Source organism: Schistocerca americana, chromosome X, assembly GCF_021461395.2.
Source record: "Schistocerca americana isolate TAMUIC-IGC-003095 chromosome X, iqSchAmer2.1, whole genome shotgun sequence".
Taxonomy (NCBI): Eukaryota; Metazoa; Arthropoda; class Insecta; order Orthoptera; family Acrididae; genus Schistocerca; species Schistocerca americana.
In genome coordinates, this window is record NC_060130.1 from 995,532,722 (window position 1) to 995,557,744 (window position 25,023).

At 42.2% G+C, this 25,023-nt stretch overlaps 1 protein-coding gene across 1 annotated transcript in view; it reads right to left on the reverse strand.

The window, feature by feature from the left end:
• LOC124555212 (monocarboxylate transporter 3) overlaps window positions 1-25,023 on the reverse strand; it is a 442,385-nt gene that overhangs the window by 113,130 nt on the left and 304,232 nt on the right. Inside the window, exon 3 of the mRNA XM_047129062.1 lies at window positions 5,073-5,216. Coding sequence (XP_046985018.1) covers window positions 5,073-5,216 — 144 coding nt within the window. The remainder of the gene's footprint in view (window positions 1-5,072; window positions 5,217-25,023) is intronic.

The following is a 25,023-nucleotide window of genomic DNA, read 5'->3' on the forward strand; positions in this document are numbered from 1 at the left end:
AGTTATCTTGACAGTACTGTGTCAGAAAAGAGTTTTTACGTCCAGAGGAGACCACTTTTTAAGCTACAAAGCGCTTTCATGAAAGCTGAATGAAGAAGTTTGTGAAGTTCACGGCTTGTAGTCTGACTGAACAACTTCAGTTGGAACAACTGTATCTATTATAAGTAAATTAGGGAGAAATGAAACTAGTTTTAAGAATGGTAACATGAATTAGAAATTATAGTTATTTTTCCGTGAGTATTACGAATCACGGTAAATAATCTTACAACTCCTACTAAAGTGGAAGTTTTATACATCTGAATGACATTATTTGACAGTAAGTTTACTGGTCACGATACTGAGATATTTGTAGAGATAAATAAGTAAAACAGTTTCCAGTGTTTCACGACCTTCTGATGACAACGAAAAGTAGAACATTAAGGTTATGCCTTAATGATAATTCCACGGCAGAAAAATTCGATTTCGCTCAGACTTTCCCGAGATGCAACTTACTGATATACGTTACGTATTAATTATGTCAGTATTTGTGAGAGTTGAGGATATGCCAAGAACGAAATATACATCCTCACTCTTCGAGTGAATAGGAATGGGTCCAAAACAGAATATCCAAACTCCCACTCATTTTTATATGCTATTATTTCCATTTCTTAAGACTTCAAGGCTCACAAATTCTCAAGTAAAGTTCCTTCCATTTATGGCCACGTCTAGTTTCTGAAGCTATTAGCTTAACTATGCGGTCGTACAGATTGGTCTTCTCAATACCTTATTTCTGTTTGGTAATTGAGGTATTCTGTTTTTCAGGGTAGAAACTGAGGTACATAGCTGCTAGGCATCTAAATTTTCCTTTCTCATCTTATTGAACAAATGTATGGAAACAAAAAAATAATACCTCTTTAGGAGTTATCCGTTACTTAAATATTTCTCAGTAGTAGTTTACGCTCACAGTGAGTCTTCATAACCAGAATAAAGATGCCAATCCATTTTTTAAATTCAATCTTTAAGATCAGTCATTCAAGGAGATTTAACTTGAGTCTTAACTTATCTCAACAACTGGTTAAAGGTTTTGAGAAAATGAAGTAAGCTGATATTTAATTTTTTTTATATTGTGTTTGTATATTCATAATTTTTTTCTGAATGTTATTATTTACGTTGTTTTCATTGCCTTTAAATAGCTTTTACATTAGATGCAGGAAATCAATGAGAGAAATATTTCGTTTTATACTCATAAGTTCTATGCTACTGATTCCGTAAGTAAAGCTGTTTTATATTTGTGCGGTCCAGTTAAAGGGAAGTTCCTTTAATCGTTCTGTCTACAGAAGTTCCTCTACCATTTAAAAGGAAATTAATTCAACATATTTGTTGTGATATGTGGTAAATGAGGGTCTGATCTTTTGGTAGAGACAAAACAGCAAATAAGGATACTCGAAGTTGCTCTCCAACAGCTTGATGACTTACAAATGAAAAAGGCCTACATTCAGAATTTCGTTATTTAGCCGCCCTTATCATCACTTCATGTCTCCTAAAGTATGAGAGGTCTGAAAGAAGAGAGAGGTACGGTCAAAGACTGTTCGCCATACTAAGACACTATTTATCAGATGAAGATCAGTTGTAAACGGCCGGGAAATAATTTAACACTGAAAACATCCACAGTGCGTGTCATTTACTGATAACTTATGCTCCGTTGGACAATGCCAAGCTGCAAATCTTTGTAAGTTCCAAATAAGCCCAATTTATGATGGTTGTCTTCACAGCAGGAGCCATTTGAGTCCACACTCACGTCTATATTCGTACCTTCAATTGCGCAAGAGTTACGTCGTTTCTGCTGAGTGCTAAGCCATGTCTGTAGTAAACTACTCGTCTACTGCCACCGAGCTGGTCCATCTTTTATATTTCTTTACAAAGCAGTTAAATATGATATTACAGTTTGTAATTTGGCGCTGTTAGCTAGACAAATAAGCAAAGATAAATACGACACTCCACTGTGATTAGCCGATACTGTTGAAGAGCCTCTAAACATTTAAAGTTAGTTAGTTAGTTAGGCGTGTGCCATTGTTTCTTTAATAGATCCAAAGGGGCAAACAGTGTCACTTGATAATTATATACTTTGCACGTAATAGACAACCTAATTTGAGGTATTGTCTCAAGTGAGGAATGACAAGCTACTGTGACCTAGCACCGGAGACTGTACTGCCGAGTCAGATTTCCACTTTACACACTTCACCCGGTCTAACTAATCATTTGGGTCAGAGTACTTAAACAGATCGCGAATGAGCCAAAACGTCAACTGCTAGAGCAGGACGGGCGCTAACAGAGAAATGACAGAACAAAATCATTCAAATGGCTCTGAGCACTATGGGACTTAACTTCTGAGGTCGTCAGTCCCCTAGAACTTAGAACTACTTAAACCTAACTAACCTAAGGACATCACACACATCCATGCCCGAGGTAGGATTCGAATCTGCGACCGTAGCGGTCGCGCGGCTCCAGACTGTAGCGCCTAGAACCGCTCGACCACCCCGACCGGCAATGACAGAACAAACGCAGCCTTCACCTTTCGGGCACACAGCGACCGTTGTAATTAACATTCAGTTAAAATAACCACAAATGGTGCACAGTTCGATTCATTGTTACCGGTTTCGTTCGAGCATCATCAGATAACCACTGCTATGGTGGCAACACGTTAGTGGCTTAAAAGCGATGCTCAGTACCGGGCGGTGCTTTTAACACTTAACTCCCGAATGCGTTGCCACCAGGACAACGATTATCTGATGATGCTTGCATTTGACGAATAAAGCCGGTAATAACGAATCAAACTGTGCGATCTTTGGCCCTTTTATCTGCATATTAGAGAAAAGACGGAACAGCGTCCGTAATTCAGGCGTCATTGGGCTCTGGAAGAGGTTCCTCTAAACATAAATACTTCGGTTAACTGCTACGGAAGCTCACCGAAAGTCTAAATGAAGTTGGATAAAGTGCTAGCATGTCACTGATGTGTACACTACTTCTTACTTTATATTGGACAGCCAACTCACGAAGTAGCCTACTTGTACGTAAATTGCACCCCTGAGCTACTCTGGATAGTTGAACCATGTTTATTCTAGACAGTGAGACTTTAGAATACGCTCTCATTCATCCAGCAACCCTGAAAAGATACATACTGTACAGCAGTTGTGCACCTCTCGAGTGGCACTCTTCTCGACCCCTGTACCACCACGACTGCCAAGAGATTTTGGGACGACATCTCGCATTGCCATTTAGTTGATTCAAGGAGGAGTGAGCAAGAGAAATCATGCTTCAAGACGGCAATGACCGTCTACCAACAAGAAGTGTATTCACCACGTATATGAGGAGTGGGTTCACCAGCCATGACACCAAACTTTTTCTTATGGAGCACTTGTGGAAAGATCTTGCTGGATCGTAAGATTTTTGATATATCATTCTGAAGACGATAGTCCTGGGTACTATATGTGTGTGTGTGTTTTGTGTGTGTGTACACGCCGGGGGCGATGTGGGAGTTACATTATAATTTGTCGAGTACACTATTTTTTTATCACTTATTAGGCAGTTCTTGGTCGCAAACTCAACGCAACGCGTTCCTGTTCGCATTATAGACACAACTTTGGTAGACAGAGTACTACTGCACGACTTAGAACAAATGATTTATAAACTTCATCAATTTCCCTTTCACGGAGAAGAAACATTATAAACTTGACTAATACACTGTCCCTTACGTTGTCAATATCGAAAGCACAATATATCCTGACCTTAGCTTTAGTCTAAAACTATACGTTTATGTTACACTTATGAAAAATGTTGACAGTAAAGGTGTGAAACTGGAAACTGAAAAGATGTACCCCAGTGATGAATGGTTTGTGGGTTCGCATAGCTACAAATGAGATGCCATGTTTAGGAAGCGTGTTATGCATCTAAAAAGAAACGGATAACCAGTATGAATGGATGCTGATTTACGTTCAGTCACTTAGATCTGGGGTGGTCACGAGTTCACTAAATACTTCAAACAGAGTTCGGGTTGTTGTCCTCAACAAGACCGCACGGCATCCGTTGCGGACTCATGTACCAGTAAACAAGCTCTCTGTTTCCGTGACCTGGTTGTAGACGGAGCGACAAACTATAACCAAGACACATACCAGGTGTGTCTCCCAAAGGTCGTCAGACGCATTTTCTCTCGTGTTTCGGCAGATACTTGCAATTTCGCTTTTCCAAGCGTTGACGAAGTCGGAAAAAATAAATACTGGTCGACCCGCGTTTCACACGGCACCTACTGTGAACGGAACACTACGATTTGTTTCCGTTACAGAGAAAATGTTCCATATTTAATGGCGTTTTATACGCTCATTCGATAGATCGGTCTAAATTAGTCTACTGCGATATTCGCGTTAACGATGTGAATGAACGAGGACGCAAACTTGGAGGCTGCAGACAGACAGCGCGGCGCGAGCTGGCACACGAGGAGGGTCAAGAAAGGCGTTGTGAACAGCTGGTTACTGATATGATAAGTGCTAGAGGTCATATTATTGAAACATATATCGCAGCAACTGATTGGGACCTTTTTATCGAATGGGCACATAAAATCCACTGGGCGTCACACGAAACAAGTGATGATTAGTATTTATTTGGAATGACTCCATCAACACAACACAAAAGCGAAATTGCTAGTATCTATCGAAACACCAGAAAAAATCGGCCTGCCACCTCTTAGCAGAGCTACGCAGTATATGGCGAGTATTTCTCCTCCACTTGTAAATAATGTTCATTAATACGCAGTTCTCCCATCTTTTTAATATAGAGACGTCGATTGGCGGTGGAGTATTGTGAATGACTTACGATATGGAAGACTGTATTAATTTATTATGGCCTTATATAAACGGTGAATATCAAATATTGCAATACGTTCAGTAAAATGAAGCCCACGTTTGTGATGTACAGTGCTTTTATTTTCCATGATGGCGGAATATGTTAGTATCTTTTTTTTGTGTAACGCAACGTGAGTGAGAAATGGAAGGAAATGCGGGGAAGGCTGGAGCTATGCGTCGGGTTAAAGATGTACTTACCACCCATGACTCCGTACGTGAGCATGAGGACGTTTACGTTGGGCGAGAAGATGCTGAGCACGAAGGCGGCGCAGCCGATGATGCTGCCCGCGATGCAGACGGCGCGACACCCGTACTTGTTGGTCAGCGCGCTCACCACCGGCCCTGCGCAACACAAAGCGGCCACATTCACCACACGAACAGTTCCAACACGCAAGCGGCAGCGCGATTCGAGTCCAGGTCCCTCGAATTTTGCACACAACGGATCTGTACATACTTATGAACTCGTATAATTGCCAAATGAGCTTTGCGTAAATCTCAATTTTTCGATTAACTGCTTTTTCTTTTACACATTTTGTCAACTAAAATATATTCGTCGTTTCGGCCCCATCCAGGCTTAACCTTTACCCTTCACTGTAATCCTTCTTACCATTTATGACAGGCCCGGCCTGTCAATCGGCTTTCCTCGTTACTTCTCGGAAGTACCCGAACAGCGCGACATTTCATTTAGCAGTGCGGTGCGGCATTGTTCGGTCTGCAAAATTTTCGCCGAATCGCGGTGTCAACGCTGTTTACCTTTCGATATTTTTTCGTGGTACGAAGAACGTTCACAGGCCCAGTTGTTGTTTGCACAGAAGAGGCAGTCTAGCAATCTACAGTCACAATTCTTTAAAATGATTGGGAATGGCAGAAGAGAGGGATGAGAATTCTCAGTTCGCATAAGCGACGAGTACCGCATATTTGACATGAAACGACATTACAATACCACGCGGAAAGAATTTAAAGATCTAGTTGATGATCAAAGAGTAAAAAATTACAAAATTTCTGATGTCGCACACATTATTCCATTGTCACTTGCAACAGTTTTCAGTGGAACTGAACGAAGAATATGGAGACTTCGTATATTACTGCAAAGTATGTTCGTTAAATTACGGGGGGTGGCTGAAATGAGTTTTCGATTTAAAACTCGCTATTGTTGAATTTTTGAAGGAAAAAGATATGCAGGAACGAAAATTGGAACATCCGGAACGGATTGCTGACCTCGCATTTTTGGTGGACTGGACTGCACACTGTCCACATTAAGATACTGCAAGGTAACTTCTTTCTTATTTGATGGGGATGCACTTAAAAAGAAAATCCCGTTGTAGAAGAGGCACATTCTGACAAAGGCAGTCCAGTTCCCTAATCTCACTGGCTTTAAAAAGAAAACGCGAGGTTTGAAGAATCGATTCAGGCCTTGAAAGAAATAAAAGGATAATTTTATAAAGGTTTTATGCACACTGTCAATCTTACATCTGTTTTTGAGACCGTCTGTTTATTCAGTTGAAAGCCCCCTCTGCGCTGCAGATGTAATTGACTGACCTGCAAGGTAATTCCAGTTTTAAAGAAACATCTTTTTACTTTAAAACTGCACAGGAGGTCTATGTTGCTTTCATCAGGTAGAGTTTTCATGTCTCCACAATGAGGCTGCAATAGTGCTACAATATTTCGATTGACATATTTGTGTGAAAGGCCTTTTTTCGGTTATGAAACTAAGTAAGTCACGATTGCGTGGCAACTTGAGTGTGAAACTCTGTGAAATTGTCTGCATCTGCCCACACGCCGAGAGTCTGTACGGCACGTTTTTGTAGACAGCAGCTTCGTTAGCGAAGAAACCAATAGTGTTGTTGATCCAATCTAATAAATCGTTTATATATACTTACAAGATTACAATTACGCTTCCTTAGGATATACTCGATGCAACTTCTGTTTGTGTTGAACATTCACCGTCCAGTATAGCTTATTGGGTTCTGTTAATCAAAAGTCCATCGTGTTAATCACATGTTTGCAAAGATAGTGTGTAATCAATACGTCATTTCCATTTATCGGGCAACTGTATATTCTACCAGCCCAAGAAAAATTGAAAAAGCCAGTTTGAGCTCAAAGACGCCGGTTTCATACAGGTGTAGGGCTAGAACTGCATGCTCTGTCTCCAAGAACACCGCCGGTGAACCCCATATGGGAAGTATATTTCTAGTTACCTCTAGTTCAGATGATCTGCCTCATTCAGTCTCACAGATTGTTCTCGGACGTGTTCAGTTACTCAGTGACCATACTGGCGCCGGAACATGAAAGAAGGCCGAAATATAGAGAATTCGGTCTTCCGAAATTGTTTCAATGCGGGAGGTCGTAAGACGGTTTCTCCTTTCAATAACCACACGAGCGCCGAAATTGAAGATGTTCGGATAACTGCCAGTGAAGTAGATAATAAACTACGCTTCCTCAATGGGAGAGTGACATCGGTACCTCATAAGGTATCTGTATGATTATAGGCAGATTCTACAAAGGTACTCGCCGCCCTTTTATTCGAAATTTGTCATAGGTTGCTGTACCAACGAAGGGTACCAAGTAACTCGAAAAAGGCGCGCGCCACTTCCATCTGAAAGGAGGATAGTTGGAGAGATGCATGTAATTATATCTACAGTAATCAAGATGGACTCTGCAAACAGATATTTTGTGAAACTCCTCTCACTCTGTTCGTCCACGAGATCTAGAGCGCCGTAACCAGATTGGTGCTGTGGCCTCCGACTTCCGGAAGACATTTAGTGCAGTTCATACTGTTACTTAGGGAACAAAACACGAGCTTGTCTAATCTCAGAATTCCACATATCGTTTTTTAACGGGATGAAATCAACTGATGTGAATGTAAATACGGCAGCACGCCAAGAGAGTTATATAAGGGCGTTACTGTACGTGGTATCTGTAAATGATCTATTGGATAATGTCGGAAGAGGCGTGAAGCTGCTCATGAACTATTTTGTTACCTATGTGAAAGTTGCAACGCTACAAGACTACAGCAAAATGCAGGAAGATCCACAAAGGTGCTAGGACGGGCTATTGACCTTCAATATGTAAGGGACAGTCAAATGAAAACCGAACACTCGAGACAACGGGACCATCGAATGGTTCCATTCGAAAGTAATCACCACAAGCGTTACGACATTTCTCCCACTGGGAGACAAAACGATCAATTCCTGTTTCGTAGAACGCGATCATCCTCTGACGGATCCACAACTGCACGCACTCTTGCACTACCTTGTACGTCTGAAACCGACGTCCACGCATGTGAAGATCACACGGTGAAAGATCCGAGCTATGCGAAGGGGCGGCCGTTATCGTGCAACCGCATGTTTCTTTGCTCGTCGAGTTCCTCGGGTGTGGAACCACAATCAATGTGCATCGCTGTGAAGACACTTTTCAGAAACTGCGATTCGTAATAAAGTCGAAACGCCCAGGAATGCTATCGGACGGAATCATTTTGTTCCACAATAACGCGCTACAAGCGCTAGTTTCACATTATATACTTGATTTCAGCAATCTTTGTTGCCTGTTTCTTTCAATTAGTCCCCATCTGATTGGTCATTAGTGTATTCTTGATTTTATACAGTACGAATTGGATAGGGACTGTATTTGTGGTGTGCGGACGCAATGAGAATCTGCTGCCGTCTGGAGACATTTATAAGCAGCGTTGGCCACCCTGTTGTCCTAAGCTACTGCAATTATGGGACACAACTGGCGAAAGTTGCGACACCTCTGATGCCACTGGAATACCCCCGCTACCCCTTCGGTACTTTGTCTTCCGATGAGCATTGTCCTCATTCGAGGATAAGTGGCGTACTACGGTGCGTTCTCCTGTTTGAGCGGAAAGCGAAAGCAGGAACTGGCCGCACGGCTGCAACGCTTACGCCATAGCAACAGGTAAGATGTGCTGCACAGTGATGGAAACATATCTCAGCCGGAACGCGATTCCTCGATACCAGAGGCCGATTTTCGTGCCATGTTAGAACAATCACAGCAGGACATGTTTTTGTCATTGGAAGCTGCAACGTTAATCGGGTAATAGAGTCCCTTAAGAAAATAGGAGGCAGCTTGGGAAAGAATGCCACTATACAATCGGTACGGTTGTAGGTTTCTTCTTTCGGTCTTCAGACTACTTTGAAGCAGTATTTTTACCTACCCTGCCTTGGAATCCTTCTATTTTCAATATTTTTTCCCGAAAGACATTACTATTCTTATGTCTTCTGTTTTTATATTGTTTCTTTCTAAATCTTTTTTACTTCGTTGACCCAACTTGTTGTGGACTTCTTACCCCACAAATATTTCAAAATCGTATTAGTTAATCCACTGTCTTGCTTTCGAAATAAATGTCCAAAAAACACGGGTCTTCTTTTTCTCATTAATTTTGAAATATTTTCTATATTTTGCTATATTTCAGCATTACTTCGTAATTTCCAACCTTCTGTTGAGTTTTGTGGTCCTAATATTTTCTTTATAATTCGCCTTTCTAGTACTTCCAATTTATCTAAATTGTGGTTTAATGTCAGGAATTCGCTTGCATATATGCACTCTGGCTTCACTTCTGTGTTGTAATGCCTTATTTTTTCATTTTTGCATAAGTACATTTTACTGTAGAGATATTTGGTGATACCATATGCTCTCCCCATTTTATGCAACCTTTTCCCTATTGCAGATTTTTCCAAAGCGTTTTCTTGGATTATCTCCCTTAGGTATTTGAAATTTTTACCCTCTCTATTTGGTCAGTATCTGTTTTCAGGAATTTTGGAGCGTCCTTAACGTTTGTTAAAAATTTTGGTTTTTCTGCAGAAATTCTTAAGCCAATCTGCTGGCTATTTCTTCCAGGAGAATGATTTATGTTACAGCAGATACCACATTTTCGGAAGGTACAGCGAATTTATGCCAAATTCTCGAATTATTTTATCTATAGTTCCGCTGTCAATAGAATCAAAAGCCTTTTAGAAATCTACAAACATTAGCTACAATGTCCTTTGAATTAAGTAATTTGTGGCGAATTACTTACTTGAGATTAAATATTTGTTCTGAGCGTGACTTTCCCTTCCTAAAGCCATCTTGATATTCACCTAAATAACTGTTTAGTGTTGTTTCTATCCTGCTTAATAAAATCTTAGAAAACACTTAATATACTACTGATATCAAAGAGATTCCTATCTAGTTGTTTATATCCTGTTCATTACCTTTTTTGTGAAGTGGATGTATCAAGGCAACTTTCAAATCCTCTGGGATTTCTTCTGTTTTCGAAATTTGTTCAAAGAGTAAATTTAGCTCATTTATAATATTTGGCAAGGACCACTTCAAAAGTTCAACTGTAATAGAATATTTTCTACTAGCTTCGTTGTTTCTGAGGGCTTCAACTACTTCTTCACTTTCTTATATAGTTGGACACAAATCTTCTTCAAAATTTTCATTATTATTTGAGAATTCCAAGTCATGACTTGGTTCAGGACAGTTCAGAAGGTGATGAAGATATCTTGCCTGTTATTTCATAATTTTCAATATTGCTTAACCCACTTCTGCCATTTTCATTTTTGAAACACAGAGTTGGAGTTTTTAATTATTTTTTTTAAGTTCACAAGAACCCATTCTTAGGATCAGTGATGAATTGTCTACCAAAATCGAAGATAGATCAGTCATATTACTCATAGAGAATGTTCGTCCCTGCACATCGGAAATATTGAGGTCCTAGAATTAGAAACTTTTAGTAAAGTCAGTAATTCCCACAGGCGAAATACCCTCAGACTTCAAGAAGTATGTAATAATTCCAATTTCAAAGTAAGCAGCGGCTGACAGGTTTGAATATTCCGAACTACCAGTTTAATAAGTCATGGTAGCAAAACGCTAGCAATAATTATTTACAGAAGAATGGGAAAATTGGTCGAAGCCGACCTCGTGGAAGATCAGTTTGGATTCCGGATTATAGGAACATGCGAGGCAATTCTAACGCTGTGACTTCTCGTAGAAGATGACTTAAGGAAAGGCAAACTTATATTTATAGCATTTGTAGATTTAGAGAAAGCTTTTGATAATGCTGACTAGAATACAGTCTTTGAAATTCTCAAGTTAGCGGGGGTAAAATGCAGAGAGCGAAAGGCTATTTACAACTCGTACAGAACCAGACGGCAGTTACTAGAATCGAAGTGCAGGAAGGGAAGCAACGGTTGAGAAAGATGTGAGACAGGAGTGCAGTCTATCCCCGATGCTATTCAATCTGTACGTTGAGCATGTAGTAAAGGAAACCAAAGAAAAAATTGGAGAAGTTATTAAAGATCAGAGAGAAGAAATAAAAACTTTGAAGTCAGCCGATGATATTGTAATTCTGTCAGAAACAGAACTTGGAGAAGTAGCTGAATGGAATGGACAGTGTCTTGAAAGGAGGATATCAGATGAACATTAACAAAATAAAATAAGGGTTATGGAGTGCAGCTGGATTAAATCAGGCGATACTGAGTGAATTAGATTAAGGAACCAGACACTAAGAGTAGTAGATGAGTTTTGCTATTTTGGCAGTGAAATAACAGATGATGACCGGGGTAGGGAGGATATCAAATGTAGAATAACAATGGAAAGAAAAGGGTTTCTGAAGAAGAAAAATTTGTTAACTTCGAATACCGATCTACGTGTTAGGAAATCTTTTCTGAAGGTATTAGTCTGGTGTGTAGCCTTGTATGGAAGTGAAGTGTGGACAGAAATAAGTTCAGAGAAGAAGAGAGGTTTTTGGAATGTGGTACTATAGAAAAATGCAGATCATGCGATGGGTAGATCATGTGACTAACGGGGTGGTAATGAATAAAACTGTGGAAAAAAGAAAATTGTGGCACAACTTAACTAACAGAAGGGATCGGTTGATAGGACGCATTCTGAAACATCAAGAGATCAACAATTTAATTTTCAGGGAAGTGTGGGGAGTAAAAATTGTAGAGGAAGGCCAAGAGATGAATATCGTAACCAGGTTCAAAAGGATGTAGGTTGCAGTAGTTATTCAGAGATGAAGATTGAATAGTGTTGAGTAATATGGGGAGCTGCGTCAAACCAGTCTTCGGACTGAAGACCACGACAACAAAAGCATTAGAAACGGTTGAAACAGGTAGTGAATAGCAGCAAAACACTAAATTTAGACTGGGCCGTATACAGCGCAAGGATAGGTTAGACGCCATTTCTGCAACGTATTTATTGCAGTAAAGAATCTGATAATATCTAGTGAGGCTGTATGAGATCCAAGCTTTCCGAGGCGACGCTCTCGAATAAAATATTCTCGTACTTCTTGTGGGGTCAGTTCTGCGTAAAATCTCAAGCTTTCGACGGTTACCACGATCGCCTTCGTCAGGAGCAATTGGCTGTCGCTGGCTGCTGCTATGGTAGCCCTATATAGCCTGTGACGGCTTCTGATTGATGGGAGTACGTCATCATTACGTCATACTGCCATAGATGGTGTCAATGTTTGCGCTGGTGGCGCCACCGCGCACAGTTAAGGACAGTCTCGGCCTCAGGGTCCACGAAAGCAATAAATTACACTGTCCAGTCAAATTAATGTGACCACCGGTCAAAAATCTGAATAACCACCTTCTGCAGAGCGGATAGCTGCGAGACGTGTAGGGAGAGAGTCAGTGAGGTGGCCTACTGCCGTGGACAAATGCGCTATGTTTTTCAGCTGAGGATCCACAGCGCGAACAACTCGATCGATGTGATCCCACAGATTCTCGATTGGATTTGAATCTGAAAAGTTCGGTGGCCAGGTAAGTACGGTAAAGTCAACATGGTGTTCTTCGAACCACGAACGTACACTGCGGACTGTGTGACACGTTGCATTGTCCTGCTGGTAGATGCCATTGTGCTGAGGAAAAAGAAAATGTTTTTAGAGGTGGACATAGTCTCTATGGGTAGATGCCTACTTGTCTTGACCCACTGTGCCTTTCAGAAAGACGAGAATGCCCTGCGGCCAGGACCCTTCCTATGATTCTTGCAGGGTGATTGCTGCCAGACGTTCCGCGCCGTACACGCTAACGACCATCTGTCCGACGGAACATAGCACGTGATTCATCAGAAAAGGCCACCCGGTGCTACTCAGTGGACGTCCAGTTGCGATATTGGCGTGTAAATTCCAGCCTTCGTCTCCGATGAACAGCAGTCATCATGGGTGCAGCAGGCTCCTATGTAGCAACGTTCGCTGAACAGACGTAGAGAGGACACTGTTGGTAGCCCCTTTGTTTATCCGGGCAGTCAGTTGATCAGAAGTTGCACGTCTGTTCACCCTCACACATCTCCGCTGCCGCCGTTCACCCATGTCATGTATGGCCCGTGATGCCCCAAAGTTACCTCGGCGCCGGTTTCGTATAGTGCCATTTTGCCACGTACGATATACTTAAACCGAGCGGCCCTCGAACAGTTTGCAAACTTAGCCGTTTCGGAAATGCTTCCACCGTTGGCCCGAAAGCCAAAGCCTTTAGATCAGATAACTCCACTGCATTGTTTCTTCGCCCCCCCCCCCCCCCTCCCCGACGCACTCTATATATCCTTCACTGCTAGTGCTGCCACCCGACGACAGTGAATGTTATTGCATGTTTTAGTCGAATGTAGGTTGTGGTCACATTAATGTGGGTGGGCGATGTACGTCGGTCAGTCCATCCGTTCCGTTTCCGACCACTGTACAGAACGTGAACGAGAAATTAGCAGTTGCTGAGTACTGCCTCATAAAGAGCAAAAAAACACTGTTTTATAAAACATAATATTTGTCCCAAGCTTCTACATAATGAGATACTATCATTAAAGAGGCTGCAGAAATTAGAATATGCAAGAATAGTTTCAATGCTTATAATCACAATGGTGGGTTGAAGCGCGCTATGCTACTGACGCCTAGAAGAAACAGAGAAATTGGCCTCGTTTCTTCGTTCCTATAGGAGCGTTGGGGGGCACCAGATCAGAGGTTTACACCATCTGTTGCAACATGACGTAATGACGACGTACGACAGCTAATCAGAAACCGTCCATCAGCTATATAAGGCCACAAAAAAAACCATCCGCACATTTCCCCGAAGAGGTGGGAGTGAAAACACCAAAGCCCACACGACATTTATTTGCCCCTGAAGAAGACAATGGTGGTAATCATCGAAAGCTTGAGTTTATACACAGAACTGACCCGACAAGACGTCCGAGAATATTTTATGCGTGTTGTGAGGTTATTACAGATTCTGAATATGAAACAGGCAGGGTAAAGGTAAGTTTAAAAGGTAGGTTAAACAAGGTAATTGCATGCTTTCATAGACCGCCTCTGTCAGGATCTGTAGTGGCAGAGCGCTTCAGAGGCAATTTGGAGATTAACACATGCAAGTTTCCTGATCGTGGTACTGTAATAGGCAGAGACTTCATCTTATCGTTTCTAGTATGGGAGAATCACGCAGTTAAAACTGGTATCAGAGAAAGGGATTCGTGTGAGATTGTTCTGGATGTTTTGTCTCAAAATTACTTCGACCCTATAGTTAACGAAGCAACACGTGAGGGCAGTGTCTAGACCTCCTGGTAAGTAACGATCCCAAACTTTTCGAATAAGCTAGCGTTGAGGCGGTGTGAGGTAACGGGCGAATTGTGGCGCCCTGAAAATGCACTGGACGCTCGTCAGAGCCGGGGCCCGGCAGCAAACACGTGGCGGCAAACGTCAGCCGGACGAGAGGGGGGGTGGGTAGCCCCAGCACGCGGCCCATCGGCCGCACGGCTGGGAATTCCGCTGTGACGAGGGGTGCTTTGTGTCGATGAAGATGTCTGTGCCGGGGAGTGCCAAACATGGCGGACTTTGTGAAACCTTAAAGGCAGACATTTCACAGTTCGTATAGAAATTAATAGTAGCTAGATGAATCATGATACCTCAAAAAGAAAAATGGATATCACCATTATTTTCACGACGATTTTGATGGTGTAATCAGATTTTCAATCTCTTTATTAGTTTAAAGTTTAGTATCTGACGGTAAATTATACAAGTAACACCCAGCAACGAATTTCCAAAATATAAACGCTTCATCCGATTTTGTCAATCGCTGTGCCTTTAGAAAGCTATTAGTGGAAACCTAAATTGGTATGAATTACAGGCATGTAACTTAAATAGTACATGAGTTATTGGAGGTCAAAGTGGCCGATTACTATCGATCGCGTCAGGCCGTAAGTACTCCACAGTTACACAAAAAACTGTAGCAGCATGCTTATAAATATATTGATTCATCTATGTCTTTGTTAATATCAGATACATGCTATTGATGAAGAAACTGGTCAATTATCTACTGTGTTTTAAAAAGCACAGAGACATTAGGCTCCTGGCCTACCCTTTGCTTCTTTTCTTTTGATATATGTTTATTTAATAGTTTATGTATTTAATAATGTGTGTTAGAGCATGTTTATGGTCCAGCCGTAGGAATATTTATTTAAAAAATGGTTCAAATGGCTCTGAGCACTATGGGACTCAACTGCGGTGGTCATAAGTCCCCTAGAACTTAGAACTACTTAAACCTAACTAACCTAAGGACAGCACACAACACCCAGCCATCACGAGGCAGAGAAAATCCCTGACCCCGCCGGGAATCGAACCCGGGAACCCGGGCGTGGGAAGCGAGAACGCTACCGCACGACCACGAGATGCGGGCAATATTTATTTATTTAATTTCAAATAGTTAAATGTAAATCCAGTATTTCGTATGTGCTTAAATATGTGTGTGGGTGCGTGGGTTTGCAGACATGACGCGAGCACTCTAGCCAATCACAGCGCTCGTGAACGGGGAGTACGGGACACGACACGGAAAGTGCTGGGCGGGACGAACGGGGAGTCGCGGGAGGAGACTTGGAGAGTGTGGAGATAGAAATACTTCGGAATGCCGACTTGTGCACTTGTGAGATTTCCGTGGCTTCTGCAGTGAAGACGTAGTGTGCGTTTAGAAGTGAATATCTCGCGAGCTGTGTTGTTGTACATAACTAATTACGTGCTGTAGGAATCTATTGTTTCCCTGTTATTCAACTTATATTTTATTTAATTGCTGGACCATCGACACCAATGCAGAAATATACCGCATTCTCAAAAGTTCTTCTACTATCGTACTCATCATTTAAAGTCGCTAAGATAGTACCTGCAGATTTTATTTAATTGCAATCTTTCATTTATACATTTATATATTAATTCGCAATTGCCGAGTGATAGGAACCTTCGACCATTCGATTCATGAGTGTGTTCATATTGTATACTGTAGACTCAGCAGTATTTGGCTTGTAATGCGACAACTACGTATCTCAACCCCTAGACAACGAAACCAGTCAAAACCTTTAATATTGCGACTCTGAGTCGGAGGTTGCGTAGTTATTTTGAAAGCCCGCATAGGGAATCGGTGATCGCAAGGCTGCGATAGTATCAATGACGACGGGTATTACAGGGAGTGTCAAAAAAAGATAGGAAAATAATTTTGGTTAGCAACAGCGACAGGAGACAAACTGCTGGGTACTTAAGTTACTATCATAAAATACTCAGCTCTGAGGACGAAGACGTGGAGCGCAAATGCGTAAAACACAAATGCATTGTACAATAAGCTTTGAACAATTATATACTGAGAAGTGTTTCGAGAGACGTAAAAGACCTACCATTGTTTAATAACTGTGTTAGAAAATTGCTACTAAAGGAAAGAGAGCTTCATCTCTGATTTTGACGAAGTCAGAGTCTGGTAGACAAACGGAAGCTGAATGAAGCCAAAATGAGGATGAGGAGAACGGTGCGAGAAGTATCATAAATAACAACAAAGCGTCGTCATTTTTTTTTTAAATTTTACCAAACTAACTGGCTAAAAATCCTAAGAAGTTCTTGTCTAATGTAAAGTCAGTAAGGAGGTCGAAATCATCTGTTCAGTTGCTCAGTGACCATACAGGCAGCGAAGCAGATGACAGAAAGAAGGCCTTAATACTAAATTCGGCCTTCCGACATTGTTTCACTGCGGAAGAATGTAATACGGTTCCTTCCTTCAGACATCGCACGAATGCCGGAATTGCAGATATTAAGAGAAGCGGTCGCAGAATAGAGAAACTTAAACAGCTTAGGAGTGAACGAAAATCTCTTCTACAAAAGTCAACATGGATTCCGAAAACAGAGATATTGACAAATCTGGCTGGTTCTGTTGGTCCATGTGATACACAGCGCCGTAGACAAAGGCGCTCAGGTTGACACCGTGTTCCTCGATTTTCGCAAGGCATTCTATACTATTCCGCCCTATAGTTTAGTGAACAAAATACGCGCTTGCGGATCAAACTCAGCACGTCGTTCCGTTAAGGACAAAATCTACAAATGCAAAGGTAATTGTGAGAGTACGCCAGGAAAGTGTTATAGGACCGTTACTATTTATAGTTTATACTAATGACGTAGTGGGTAACGTGGAAGGCTCCGAGAAACTACTTGTGGACTGAGCTGTTGTCAGCTTGCGATCGCTAGAAGACTGTAGCGAAAGATAGGAAAACCTGCAGATGATCGATGACTGGCACAGGGACTGGCAGCTGACCCTGAACGTAAATAAATAAAACGTACTGCGCTTTAATAGATCCAATACTGTTCGATTACACTTTTTGTGACAAGTATTTGAAAATAGTAACTACTGCAAATACCTAGAAGTAACCATCCAGGGTGACCGTAAGTGGAATGACCCCATAGGACAGACTGTAGGAAAAGCAGATGTCAGATAGAGAATCATTAGGAAAATTTCAAGGACATGTCATTCATCCATGAAACAGGTTGCTCACAAAACACTCGTTTGACCGATTCTTGAGTATTGTTCTTCAGTCTGGAACCATTACAGAGTAGCATTAATAGAAGAGATAGAGAATATTCAAAGAAGAGCGTTTCGTTTCGTCACAGGGTCGTTTAGTAAACTCGAGGGTGTTACGGAGATGCTCAGACATCAACAGGAGATACAATGTGCAGGACGGAGAGATTTGCTGTTCAAATTCCCAGATCGAACGTCGGAAAGAGACTCGAGTGAAGTACACTACCCAGTCACGAGACGTGCAGTAAGAGAGTCAGTGAGGGTCTGGAAGGAACCGACAGGAATTTGGAGCCAAGCCGACTCCAGTACCATGGTCAGCTGCACTAGATTTCTAGGTTGCGGATCCCCGGCGCATACAGTGTGATTGAAGTGGTTCAACAGATTCAAGATTGGGATTAAATCCGGTGAGTTTGGTGGCCATGGGTGTAGGGTAAAGTCATGGTGGTGCTCTCCGAACCACGCACGTACGCTGCGAGCAGTGTGACACGTTGCATTGTTCTGCTGGTAGATGCCATTGTGTCGAGGAAAAACTGTGTGTAGAGGTGGACAGGATTCCCAAAGAAAGATGCACACTTTTGGATCCATTGTGTCTTTCAGAATGACGAAAACAATCCCCAGACCATAATGCTCCCTCCTCCAGCCTGGATATTTCTGAGGATCCTTGCAGGGTGTTTTCTTTCAGACTTTTCACGCCACACACACCAATGGCCGTCTGTCCGCTGGAGCATAAAACGTGATTCATTTGAAAAGGCCATCTATCGCCACTCAGGTGACGTCCAATTGCGATACTGGGGTGAAAATTCCAGCCTTCGTCCCCGCTGACCAGCAGTCAAAAATGGTTCAAATGGCTCTGAGCAATATGCGACTTAACTTCTGAGGTCATCAGTCGCCTAGAACTTAGAACTAATTAAACCTAACTAACCTAAGGACATCACACACATCCATGCCCGAGGCAGGATTCGAACCGGCGACCGTAGCGGTCGCTCGGTTCCAGACTGTAGCGCCTAGAACCGCACGGCCACTCCGGCCGGCAGCAGCAGTCAGCATGGGTGCATGAACCAGGCGCTGCTACAGAGATCCATACGGAGCACCGTTCATTGGGCGGTTGTTGATGAGACACTGTTGGTAGCCCCTTTGCTTATCAGGGCAATGAGTTGCTCAACAAGTGCACGTCTGTTCGTCCAGACACACCTCTGCGCCCGTCGTTCACCCCCATGATGCACCACTGTTGTCTCGGCACCGATTTTGGATAGCAGTAGGTTGCCATTCACGGTATTCTCTAGCTACGGCGGCACGCGAACAGTTTCCAAACGTAGACGTTTCAGAAATGCCAATGATCATGCTCTTTTGGACGTCAGACAAATCGCTCCGTTTCCACATTACATCAACCTCTGCCCTGCTTTCCGCGTTCCCCCGATACGCTTTACGCACCCTAAACTGCTAGTGCTGCCACCTCAGTCTGTGAGTGCTTATTGCATGCTGAAGTCGCATATAGACAGTGGTCACGTTAAAGTGACTGGACGGTGTATGCGTATGTGGTCTCTGTTGACTACTGTGCCGTGTGCGTCTGTACAAAACGTAGAGGCACAGTGCTTATGACGCTGGACTCGCATTCGGGAGGATCGTAAGTCAAGTAACCAGCCGGATATTCAGATTTAGGTCTTCCGTGGCTGTCCTAGATCGATGACTTCCCTGGAAAAAGACATGTGGATTATCTTCCCCATCTCGGTCCTATCTCTGCTTGTGCCGCATCCCTATTGATCTTATGGTCGACGGGATGTTAACTCTTGACCTTTCTTCCTGATATCTTTATGTTTCTTTTGCTAAAATGAACGTTGGTTGACTCTTTCCTTGCCATCTGCTATGAAAGGCAGCACTATTAAAGGAAGGACTCTCTGTCGTTAGCATCTAGTGCAATGTGTTAATTGTTCGCAATTTAACAATCAAATGCATGGCTTAACAGCCAGGCTGAAAATGAGTAATGCAAAGCCAGAGTACTTGTGTCGTTCCCGGGTTGTAAGTACAATTGCAACTGCCACAATTGCCAATTACCTTATGAAGACCGCATAAGTAGGGGTGCTATGATCTGAGCCTCACTGGCTCTGAAAGTCTGCTGCAAGGCATTAGAATATCAGATTAATTATTACGAATGCCTGAGACATACAAAGAATCTAAAGCTTTTGCTACTAGATTATAAGACGTTCCAGATGTATTGGTACACTACGAAGTCACCATAAGGAAAACAGCAAAACGTTAGTGAGACGCCCAAAGGGGTACAGATATTAGTATAATTGTGTGGTCGAAGACTAGAGACAGTCAGCTGAACTGAAGAATTGTTTTGTGTTTTGAAATTAAGTTATTAATTAATTGTGTTCAAAAAGGTCCATAACAATTTTTATGTATCTTCGAGGCGAGAGGAAAACAGCGTTTAGATTATTCCGTAAGGAAGTATTTTGGGATGATTTGAATTCTGTGGAAGCTCTTCTCACTGCGCGATTATTAATTTTCATCATAATGGGTGTGACCATTAGACAGGTTCTTTTTACAACAAAGAACGCTATGATAACAAGGATACCTCTCCTGAGATGTAGTTGGCGGTTAGGACGATCCCAATTATCACAACCTGACATTTTTCTGTAGGAGCACTCATTCAGGATGACAGTAGACTGTAGTAACAACCTCGACAGTATGAAGTTTTCTTGCTTGGACCGATTCTTTAGGCAGCACGCAACTGGAACCTGCAGTCTCACTTTTGGAGTAACCAGAACCTAAATGTCTGCGTCGTTTGCTCACTGTCCCAATCAATGGATGTCGCGTTAGACTCTATGCTAGTTAAAGTCTTAGGCCGAGAGCTCATGCACTCGTGAGGTAAGAAGTCCTAATACAGATAGTAACATTTTCCGTTCACGAGGCGTCATTCACCTTCGTGAGTTGGATGATGAACCGCTGACCTACAGTATTGAGATACACGTGCACTTGTTAGCGCCTGTAGGGTAGATAACACACTGTTATGTTACACTGTTGCTTCGCATTTCTCACATTCTCTTTCTCGAGCATACTATAATGTCTTTCTAAATATCGGCTTATATTAATATCGTAAACTTTCTTTACCGATGCTTTTTTTATCGTGAGAAATGTGATTAGGATTTTTTTCTTCCAAATTCAGTACAAGATATTTATTTTCTTAAAAACATATGAATATCTAACGCAAAATACGTTTCAGTTGATGAGTCAAATTTTCTTTCACCCCTGTATTAAAATGGTTCAAATGGCTCTGAGCACTATGGGACTGAACTGCTGAGGTCATCAGTCCCCTAGAACTTAGAACTACTTAAACCTAACTAACCTAAGGACATCACACACATCCATGCCCGAGGCAGGATTCGAACCTGCGACCGTAGCGGTCGCGCGGTTCCAGACTGCAGCGCCTAGAACCACTCGGCCATCCTGGCCGGCTCAACCCTGTATTATGACTGTGGTATGGCACTTATTGTTTACCCGTGTCCCCATGACTAATCTTGATTATTTGAAAAATGTCATATTACCGCCTTAAGCTGTTGGTAAAATTCTTTATTTACACAAGCAGTTTCAGTCGCCTGACCACCATCAGGTTCATAAAAGAGTTCACAGTGTCGTCTTAGGAAATATAAAATCATTATCTTCACGTGATAAAACCATGAATTATTACATCATAATTTACACTGATCAGCCAGAACATTATGACTACCTATCTAAAGCCGGCCGAAGTGGCCGCGCGGTTAAAGGCGCTGCAGTCTGGAACCGCAAGACCGCTACGGTCGCAGGTTCGAATCCTGCCTCGGGCATGGATGTTTGTGATGTCCTTAGGTTAGTTAGGTTTAACTAGTTTTAAGTTCTAGGGGACTAATGACCTCGGCAGTTGAGTCCCATAGTGCTCAGAGCCATTTGAACCACTACCTATCTAAAAGCCGGTATGTCCACCTTTGGCACGGATAACAGCGGCGACGTGTCGTGGCACGGAAGCCAAGAGGCCTTAGTAGGTCCCTGGAGGGTTTGCACTATATCAGCACACACAAGTCACCTAATTCCCATGAATTCCGGGGAGGGGGACGATGACCTATAACGCCACGTTCAGTCACTTCCCAGACATGTCCGATCGTCTTCAGATCTGGCCAGCACTTCAACTAGAACTGGCCACTGTGTTCCTGCGTCACGCTCCTGGCCTTGTTACATGGCGCATTATCTTGAAAAATGCCACTGCCGTCAGGAAACATGATCATCATGAAGGGGTCTACGTAGTCTGCAACCAGTGAACGATACTTCTTGGCTTTCATGGTGCATTGCACGAGCTCCACTGGATGCCCACGTGAATACTCCCTAGGGCATAGTGGAGACTCCACCAGTTTGTCTCTGTCTGGCAGCAGAGGTATCAAGGTGCTGTTGTCCTGGAAGACGAAGGATTCGCGCCCTTTCATCGGTATGATGAAGAAAGTATTAGAATTCATCAGACCATGCAACGCTCTGCCACTGTGCCAACATCAAGTGCCGATGGCCGAGTGCCCATTTCGGTCGTAGTTGCCGATGTGGTGTTAACATTGGCAAATGCATGGGTCGTCGGCTGCGGAGGTGCACCGTTAGGAGTGTTTATCTACCTCTACATCTACGTGGATACTCTGCAAATCACATTTAAGTGCCTGGCAGAGGGTTCATCGAAACACCTTCACAATTATCTATTATTCCAATCGCGTATAGCGCGCGGAAAGAATGAACACCTATATCTTTCCGTACGAGCTCTGATTTCCCTTATTTTATCGTGGTGATCGTTCCTCCCTATGTAACTCGGTGTCAAAAAAATATTTTCGCATTCGGAGTAGGAAGTTGGTGATTGGAATTTCGTGAGAAGATTCCGTCGCAACGAAAAACGCCTTTCTTTTAATGATGTCCACCCCAAATCCTGTATCATTTCTGTGACACTCTCCCATATTTCGCGATAAGACAAAACGTGCTGCCATTCTTTGAACTTCTTCGATGTACTCCGTCAGTCCAAACTGGTCAGGATCCCTCACCGCGCAGCAGTATCCTAAAAGAGGACGGACAAGCGTAGTGTAGGCAGTCTCCTTAGTAGGTCTGTTACATTTTCTAAGTGTCCTGCCAATAAAACGCAGTTTTTGTTTAGCCTTGCACACAACATTTTCTATGTGTTCCTTCCAATTTAAGTTGTTCGTAATTGTAATACCTATGAAAATAGTTGAATTTACGGCTTTTAGATTAGACTGATTTATAGTGAAACCGAAGTTTAACGAGTTCCTTTTAGCACTCATGTGGATGACCTCACACTTTTCGTTATTTAGGGTCAACTGTCACTTTTAGAACCGTTCAGATATCTTTTCTAAACGGTTTTGCAGTTCGTTTTGATCTTCTGATGACTTTATTAGTTGATAAACGACAGCGCCATCTGCAAACAACCGAAGACGGCTGCTCAGATTGTCTCCCAAATCGTTTATATAGATAAGGAACAGCAAAGGGTCTATAACACTACCTTAGGGAACGCCAGAAATCACTTCTGTTTTACTCGATGACTTTCCGCCAATTACTACGAACTGTGACCTCTCTGACAGAAATTACAAATCCAGTCACATAAATGAGACGATATTCCATAAGCACGCAATTTCACTACGAGCCGCTTTTGTGGTACAGAGTCAAAACTCTTCCGGAAATCCAGAAATACGGAATCGATCTGAAATCCCTTGTCAATAGCACTCAACACTTCATGTGAATGAAGAGCTAGTTGTGTTTCACAGGAACGACGTTCTCTAAACCCATGTTGACTGTGTGTCAATAGATCGTTTCCTTCGAGGTAATTCATAATGTTCGAACACAATATATGTTCCAAAATCCTGCTGGATATCGACGTTAACGATATGAGACTGTAATTTAGTGGATTACTCCTACTACCTTTCTTGAATATTGGTGTGACCTATGCAACTTTCCAGTGTTTGGGTACGGATCTTTCGTCGAGCGAACGGTTGTATATGAGTGTTAAGTATGGAGCTAATGCATCAGCATACTCCGAAAGGAACCTAATTGGTATACAGTCTGGACCAGAAGAGTTGCTTATATTAACTGATTTAAGTAGCTTCACTACTCCGAGGATATTTACTTCTACGTTACTCCTGTTGGCAGCTTACTTCTACGTTACTCATGTTGGCAGCTGTTCTCGATTCGAATTCTGGAATATTTACTTCGTCATTTTTTGTGAAGGCATTTCGGAAGGTTGTGTTTAGTAACTTTGCTTTGGTAGCACTGTCTTCGATAGTATCTCCATTACTATCGCGCAGAGAAGGCATTTATTGTTTCTTGCCGCTAACATACTTCACACACGATCAGAATCTCTTTGCATTTTCTGAAAGGGTTTCGAGATAAAGTTTCGTTGTGGAAACTGTTATAAGCATCTCGCATTGAAGTCCGCGCTAAATTTCGAGCATCTGTAAAAGATCGCCAATTTTGGGGATTTTGCTTCTGTTTAAATTAGGCACGTTTGTATCGTTGTTTCTGAAACAGAGTTATAACCCGTTTTGTGTACAAAGGAGGATCATCTCCGTCGTTTGTTAATTTATTTGGTATAAATCTCTCAATTGCTGCCGATACTATTTCTTTGAATTTAAGCCACACTGGTCTACACTTATCTTATTAATTTGGAATGAGTGGAGATTGTCTCTCAGGAAGGCGTCAAGTGAATTTTTATTTGCTTTTTTGAATAGGTTTATTCTTCGCTTTTTTTTTAAGATTTGGGGATTACAATATTCAATCTCGCTCCGACAACCCTGTGTTCACTAATCCCTGAATCGGTTTTGATGCTCGTTATTAACTCAGGATTATTTGTTGCTAAGAAGTCAAGTGTGTTTTCAGAACCGTTTACTATTCGCGTGGGCTCATGAACTAACTGCTAGAAATAATTTTTAGAGATTGCATTTAGCACAATTTCGGATGATATTTTATGCATACCTCCGGAATTAAACGTGTATTTTCGCCAACACATCGAGGGTATATTAAAGTCACCACCAACTATTATCATATGTGTCGGGTACGTGTTTGAAATCAAACTCAAGTTCTGTTTGAACCTTTCAGCAACTGTATCATCTGAAATGGGAAGTCGGTAAAAAGAACCAATTATTATTTTATTCCGGTCGCCAACAATGACCTCTGCCCATGATAACTTACAGGAAGTATCTACTTTAATTTCTGTACCTATAACGATTTCAGCTTCTGTGCTTTCTATTAGCGCTTGAAGCTCAGGGACTTTCCCATCACAACAATTTACAACTACAATTCCGACTGTTCCTTGATCCAAGTACGTCCTGTAT